General features: G+C 31.1%; 1 protein-coding gene across 5 annotated transcripts in view; it reads left to right on the top strand.

Annotated features, from left to right (window-relative positions):
- Nucleotides 1-7,718, top strand: part of LOC105323598 (TNF receptor-associated factor 3) — a 34,258-nt gene extending 26,540 nt beyond the window's left edge. For 3 of the 5 annotated variants that reach the window (XM_066086628.1, XM_020065321.3, XM_020065320.3), the window contains 4 exons: nt 25-144; nt 348-461; nt 1,951-2,131; nt 2,639-5,324. In XM_066086628.1, coding sequence (XP_065942700.1) covers nt 25-144; nt 348-461; nt 1,951-2,131; nt 2,639-3,210 — 987 coding nt within the window. In that variant the 3' untranslated portion in view covers nt 3,211-5,324. Of the gene's footprint in view, nt 1-24; nt 145-347; nt 462-1,950; nt 2,132-2,638; nt 5,325-5,600; nt 5,802-7,549 lie in introns of those variants that run through there. The other 2 variants (XM_066086630.1, XM_011422659.4) reach the window with 2 other exon arrangements.
- Nucleotides 7,719-8,089: the final 371 nt, after the last annotated feature.

The raw sequence follows: 8,089 nt of genomic DNA on the forward strand, positions 1-8,089 counted from the left end.
TTTCAAACTCTGTAAATATATCAGGGATCAAAAGAAGATGTTGATAATCATATTAGGAATGAACTTGATCACCATCTTGAGCTGTCAGTTCGGCGATCAGCAGAAACAGGTCTGAAAGGAGCTCAAGCCAAAGAAAGGACACAGGTTTGTGCATGATGTATATTCATTGATTTTTGACGATAATCATCATAATTATCATCATCATAATCATCATTATCATCACCATCGTCATCTTCATCTTAAAAAGTAACACACCTGCCATAAGTCTGCCAAAGAGAAAATGTTGAACTATTTTTCTAATATCAAAAATATAACAAATTATTCAGATATATTCTCTTTTTATTAAGGAGTTATATGGACAAGTTGCCGAGGTACAGCAGTTAATCGCTGGGAATGTCAAAATCATGCATGAAGCAAAGGAAAATATTGAGTCATTAAAAAAGAATATCAAGGATGTAAAGGTATATTCTTACTTAGAATCTGCCAGAAGATGCTCAGTAATTGTTTTAGGGCAACATGCATGTATATCGAATATATGAATCTATACTACTATATTAAAATAATAGACTCGAATTTTTGGGCTTTAATACCGATTAATCGGAAGAGTACTGTATGTTGTTTTATATATTTTAAACATCATTGGTACTTGAAGATAACCAATTTGTTTTTCTTTTTTCTCAATTAAACTTTGCTAACTAATAATCAACGAAAATTCCTAAAAAAATCCGGAAATCATCTGATTTTTTGTTGGATTTTACAATCTTGCACATGAGTATTACATTCACGCTCAATCATGGGAGGCTCTTTATTTTATGTTTCCACAATATCACATTTGCATGGATAAACTCAGATACGATAAACAAATGCGTGTAAATTTTCACTGGAAATATTTTTCTGTTCATCAACGAAAATACTGGAGATAACTCTTATATAGTGCATTTACTATAAAAAAAATCCCGAGAGTTTCGATGTCAACATGATGTGTAATAAACGTTGTTGAAGAAATGTTGAATTCTGCATTATTATAGAATTAAACTTTTCGAAGAAAGGTATTTACAACTTCAAAATGGTTTGTTATGAACAATTTGACTGTTATTTTCAATGCAAAACTATCAATTTTATCCAAAATCGTTTTGGAGCAATTCTGCAATTTTCTGCTACATTACGTATATATGGGAGGCATTTTAACAGTGATTAAGGCCTTTCCTCAGACACAGTTACATAATTCCAACTCAGCAGAGTGTAGTAAAACTAATAGCATTATTGTAGACTTAAAGCTTGGTTATGCAAATGTCAACAATATACGGTGTGTCGATGTATCTATTTCGTAAATGTCCGATATCATATTCAATGTCAACCCGTGCACGCACGGGTCAAAATCTAGTGTTTTGTTAAATAAGTTGCAACAGAAACGGATCTTTCTATTTTTGTGTTGCAATTTGGTTAATTTTTTTTATAATAAATTACTTAACCATGTGACTGTGTTCTATATCAGCTTTTGTTTGTGTTCTTCTACTTTTTAAAATTTCTACTTTGTGCCGTCGCATCTGTGACACAAATCATAAAAGTTGGTGCACATATGCCCAAATGATCTTTACATTGATTCGATTCTAAAAAAATGTTTCAATATCTTAAAAGTTTGGCTATTTAACAGCTAATGAATCTATTTGGGTTATATATAGGATCAATAATGGAATTGAAAATGAAAACTGCTGCAAATTCATATACGTAGAAAACACAGTTCTTAATTTTAAAAGAACAATTTTTGTTCTTCCACCTTCTACAAAAACTATTCGAGGCAGGTATATTCGAAAAAATCTAGGCATATAGAATCTGGATTTATAGACAAACAACTGTTGATAGAGGTTGACATTAGAAATTTTGTACGATTAAACGATGTTTTTGTTGTCCATGCAAATGATAACATTTGCATTTTATTACTTTATCAAGCTGAAAGTTGTTGCACAGACAGAAAGGCTAATTACAGTAGAAAGAAAAATTGACAAACTTGCAGACCAGGAAACACAAAATAGATTAGGAGGAGAAATGCATATACTGAAAGAAAATCAGAGCAGTATTGAAACGAGAGTTACACAACTCGAAAGAGCAGGGCCTGTGGGCGGACACAATGGTTGGTCTAGCTACTAAAGGCTTTTATATCACAGTCGTCATAAAAACACCTTTGAAAAAAAAATGAAATATAACAAATGTTATTTATCATATCAAAAATGAATCACAAAATCAAAAAAATAAATTATTTCAAAACTCAAATGCGTTTGTTATTTATCAGAGTTTGAATATTTACTTAAATAGCGTTTGAAAAAAAAAGTATGCGGGAATCGTTATAGATTTAAAATAAATATTCTAAAATTCATTTATATTAAGCTGTTCCTTATGCTGAAAATTATTCGACCGAGGTTAAGATCAATATTTACGAGATTGATTAACAAAGTTGATATTCAGACTCGATTATTTTTATCAATAAGAAAGAGAATGGTAAGTACTTATATCTTTTAAATCTGATCCGAATAACAAAATTTGAATGAAAAAGTAATACCTGCTATTTTTAAACAAAATTATTGTAAAAATCAATATCACATGGAAATCAATAATTATTTTGTACGTTTATAATTTACAGGAATACCATCTGATCAAATTCAACTACACGAACGTCAACTGGGGATCATTGATCTCCGACTAGCTGAGCTTGACCTACGATTTCAAGTAATGGAAACAGCTAGTTATAACGGAGTCCTCATGTGGAAAATCAGAGACTACTCGCGCAGAAAACAGGATGCCAAGTCTGGGCGCACGATTTCCCTGTATAGTCAGCCTTTCTATACTGGACGGTTTGGATACAAAATGTGTGCTCGGGTCTACTTGAATGGAGATGGTGTAGGAAAAGGTACCCACCTTTCTCTGTTTTTTGTTGTCCAAAGAGGTGAATACGACGCCTTGTTACCTTGGCCCTTTAAACAAAAAGTATCTTTAATGTTGTTGGACCAAGATAATGGAACACGGCATTTGGTGGATTCATTTAGACCAGATATTACAAGTTCTAGTTTTAAACGCCCGACGTCTGAGATGAATGTAGCCTCCGGCTGTCCCCTGTTTGTCAGTCATAGTGTCCTTGAGACTCCTACATTTCTTCAGGAAGATACGATCTATATAAAGGTAGTCGTCGATATCGAGGGTTTGCGACAGCATTAGAGTAGTTCCCAAATTAGCTACAAAAGACATTCGTTTTGTCTATACTTGAAGGCTTGTTTATTTCTGAAAGATATATGATAAAAGTTTTCTTTTATAATGCAAACTTTATTTCTTTCTGATTAAGAACTTCTCTACTTGTGTTTTATCTTACCCATGTTTTTATGTCTTCAATTTCAGTCAATGACTCTTAATAAACAGTGGCGGCGTAGGTTGTTGTCAGAAAAATAATGCTGTTGTCAATGTTATTCCAGAACTCTTACCTAAACTTAGTTTTACACCTGTAATATCTTATCCACCGGTTTGCAAATACACCTTTTGATTTCAGTTCCTTCAACCTCTCAAGTCCATCAAAAGGAACACTAAATCTTAGTATTGAGGGGACAAAATTAAACTGAAATAATATTAGAAAATCGAATGATTTTGAATTTGTTAAATAAATTCTGAATGATTATTGATTTGCCATGTCAATGAATTGATAAAAACCCAAAAAGTTAATGTTAGTTGTACACATCTAATTAATGTTTTTGTAAAAGAAGGACTAACTTAACGCTCAATTATATTATAAATTATGACTAAAATTTATTGAGTGAAAGTCATTTTAAGGATATAGAGACCAAATTGTGAAATCATTTTGATTTGTTACAACGACGAAAGAAGATTGGTAACGTTATTTCATTACAAAATTGCATATAAATATATTCTTTTTGATATATAAAGTATTAATCAAAGTACTGAAGAACTGGCGGGAGTTGATTTTGTCGATGTTTATTTATTTTAAAATCAATGATATGTTATTTTGCATGACAAGTACATGTATACGTAGTTTCTATTTTGAATTACGCATATTGTTATTATAAGAATTTTTTGAACTTTTTCAATTAGAATGTCGAGAAACCTCCATATTAATCATGTTAAATAATATTTGAAGATAAAATTAATTCAATCAAAGTATGTATCAGTGGTAGAAATATTTCTCGAAAATTGTATGGATCCAAGCAATATTGAACTCTAGTCTCGTTCAACCAAACGCTCGGCTGACACCGTAAATCTCCGACAAGGGTTTACGGAGACAGCCGAGCGTCGAGTTGAACGACACTATTTTGAACTCTGGCGTAGGAATACATACGACTACAAAAAAATATTTAAATTGTTCGTACCATTTAAAATCTGACTATTTTTAACGTATTTGTAAATAAGTTTCCTTGAAAAACAATGCTTTAGCATACATTACATCGAATTCATCAATTATTTTCAAGAACTAAGTCTTGTCAGGAGCAATGATTTGTGCTGAGGTCCAAGCACTGTTTCACTTTCGGTTTGTCCGAGTGACTGCATAGGAGAGTTGATTAAAAATCAACTCCCAAAAAAGGATATGCAAAAGCTTGTTCAGTAGGTGCAGGGTCAGGGTCCCGGTCTTCCTTGAAATGTTCCCTTTGAAGAATTTACTCTAGTCATTTACATTTTAAATGTTTGTGATCATGACAATTCAAATGTGACCCTAGTTGACTTATGATATACTTATATCATTCCATACTCTCAGTACTTTCAAACTGTTTTCAAGTGTAGATGTCATATGAGGTGGTGCAGAATTCCATGGAAACTTGGGTAATGACCGGAAACAATCATCTTTAATCTAAATGTCTGATTGGTCATACACAAACAACAGCATTGTGATTCCGGATAGATTGTTTCCGGCTCGCAAGTTTTAATAGGTAACGTTTTCTTGCCATAATATATTGATGTTGCTGGGGTTTCATTTCATTTGCTTTGTATTGATGACAACCTTTAAATAGTTGAGGTTTGATAGCATCATATAGATACTGCTGTTTACATAGAAATGTAAATATGAATAGTCGATTCAATGGAAGAATAATATAAAAGTTTACTTGTGTAAAACAATGGTCAAACAATGGTTTTATGCATTGTTTACTTTGATAAAACGACACCAGAATTTTGATCTTGGCTTTTGTTGACTGGATCTAATGACAGTTAAATTTTGTCGACTTAGATGAATCTTTGAACCATGATAAACAGTCATATTTTCCAAGACACGGTTCTTAAAAGAAGAATGTAAATAACACTTTTAGTGACGTACAGTAATGGTTAAATGTAAATATCTTTATAAAAAATGCGCATATATCTATCTATCTATCTATCTATCTATCTATCTATCTATCTATCTATCTATCTATCTATCTATCTTTATATATAAATTATTAAAAATCAAATTGACAAATATGTGAGATACTAGATATAAATATTATGACAAGACATCTTTTCTATATAGAGACATAACCCTTGACACGTACCTTGTATTTGAATTTTGTTGATTTTTTTTCAGCTTTCATGTAAATATAATTGATTTTGATTTTCAAAATATTTCTTTTCAGGCTATGGTTTTTGTAATATTTAATGACTAATGTATATTCTAAAATAACTTATGCTTGATAATCTAGTGTTTTGATGAATATGAACAGTTTTGTAATTTTGTTGCACAAAATATTCAAATGGTAGCTTTATTGCTTTTAAAATAGTGTGGTTTTTACATGTATCATTTTTAAAAAACTATGCTTTTTTTCACACGTTGGTTGTAAATAGAGAAACAATAAACTTGTTTATTTTATAAAAAAATTCAGATTTGCCATTTGTTTTTCATTTGTACTGTATTATACTGAGTAATTTAATGATATAATTAAAAACAAAAAAATGTGAGGTTTTCTCCATTGTTTAACAATTTTTTATAAGATGCACATGAAGGTATCTGCAATCTTTGGGAAGGAAATCTAAATAAGGGAAAAAGCTACCAATCGTAAATTAACACGACATCAGCATTGTAATAAATGACAGCAATTACGTTCCTATATACTTAGTTTAAATTTTACACTCAGTCGTAAAAATATGTTACCTTCAACAAACAATAATCTTAATCCAGGGGTTACATTTCTGTAGAACCACGAAATTCACGTACGTTTTCAAATATTATTGCAATTTTGATCTAAATATGTTCTCTCATTTTGGGATAACTTGATATTTTTTGATACCTTTTGTGTTTGAAAAGCATTCTCTAAATCGTCATCACTATAAAGCATAGAGATCTATGAACTTATGTCATTAAACAAAAGTTACTTTAATAACTTGAAATAAAAGAAGACTAAGAATTTAGTATGAATGCTAACTAGAATATTTCAAAAAACTGCATTGCTATTGTAGTGAGGATATCGTCAACGCCGAGCTCGTATTTTCTGATCCAATTTCAATGAGGTTAGGGTTAGGGTTAGAACAGTACATCAAGTTAACCTTTTGTAATTAAGTAAGCCAGTTAGACATTGTCACAGTACAACAAAGAATCACACGTAATACAATGTTACAATCGATAATGTAAGCAGTATCCCTTTGATTGAAAAGTCGTTGATACGTGTAAATGAGTTTTACATGAGATTTAAAATAATTACATCATAATTTTATCACTCTTAAGCAAGTTAATGTCTAATTAACAATAATATGAAAATCAATGCCTTGTTGCACAGTATGATCGCATCACAAACAGAAATGCCTCATGGATATCTTTGGTATTTTATGTAACTGCATAAATGATTGGAAATGAATTAGCAGGAATTTAAGATTTTTTAAGTAATGATGAAACAGAAAGTGGTCAAAAAGGAAAAGATAACATTCCTGTATAAGCACTTAAGGCCCATGTTACTATTTCTTCCATACATTCAAACTGCTCCGAATTCCTTGAAGTTGTTTACCTTGACATAGATAGTTTGTTAAACAACTGGCATTTCAATTAGCTGGATTAACGAGCCGCACGAACAATCAATGTAAGAAATCAGTACAAAGCTGTGTATTAAATGATATATAATGGTGAAGCTAAAAAAATCAGAATATCTAGTCATTTCCATGCCCATAACCGCTAGAATAATAAAAGATAAGTTGTCCAAACATTTTAGGAATCTCATTAGACCAATTAGTATGCTATCAACTATTTCTTAAACTTGTAAAAATACAAAAAGCAATTTGTTTTTTAAAAAGATTTATATAGTGGTGACAATTAAACCACTAAATCTAATAAATAGAACGCCTAGTAGTAAAAGTAAAACAAAATCATTAACACTTAATATTAACGGTATTTTTTAAAAGGATGGATCTTCGATTTATACATTTTTACCAACTAGTTTATGGTGATCTCACAATAAAAAACAAAGAACATTTCTTTTTATGTTGCAATACAAATGTGCCATAAGACAGGACATTCATATTCTATGGACAAATTATTAGTTTTATTTTGATTTTAAAAATTAATTTCATTAGAATACAATGATCATACACTTACCAGACAGGTCAGCTCGCCATCCCCGGAGGTTGAATTGAAGCAGGAGGTTATCCAGTGTGCCATTCAAAATGTGAACGAAGCTGTTGATGAGGAGGAGAAGGGGGCTTCCTCAAGGACATCTTGCTCCTACACATCTTCTATTGCAGGGACACTATCAAATTCCATAGATGTCTACAACGAAAAACAGACGTAATTGTTATGTACTTGACAACAAGGTGGTAAGATGGCGACTTTTATTCTAAACATGTGTTCGGATCCCGAACCCGATCCGATTATATATAACATATATAACATCTTTCTTCTCTTATAAAATGAAAGAAAACAATTATAGTTTAAATGCGTTAACATGTTACTTGAACAGAAAGTATCAGCTAATTTTACTAAGTAGCTGGCTAGCAGTAATGTCCACAAGGTTTAACTAGTCAATTATCTCTGAAATAGAAATTGAATGCATAAAGTGAGGTTGCCAACCCATATGCAAAATAAAACATAATCATATGAAATGATATTCACTTAGTTAAATGGTATTTTCACATTCACTTC

This window comes from Magallana gigas, chromosome 6 (genome assembly GCF_963853765.1).
Source record: "Magallana gigas chromosome 6, xbMagGiga1.1, whole genome shotgun sequence".
Taxonomy (NCBI): Eukaryota; Metazoa; Mollusca; class Bivalvia; order Ostreida; family Ostreidae; genus Magallana; species Magallana gigas.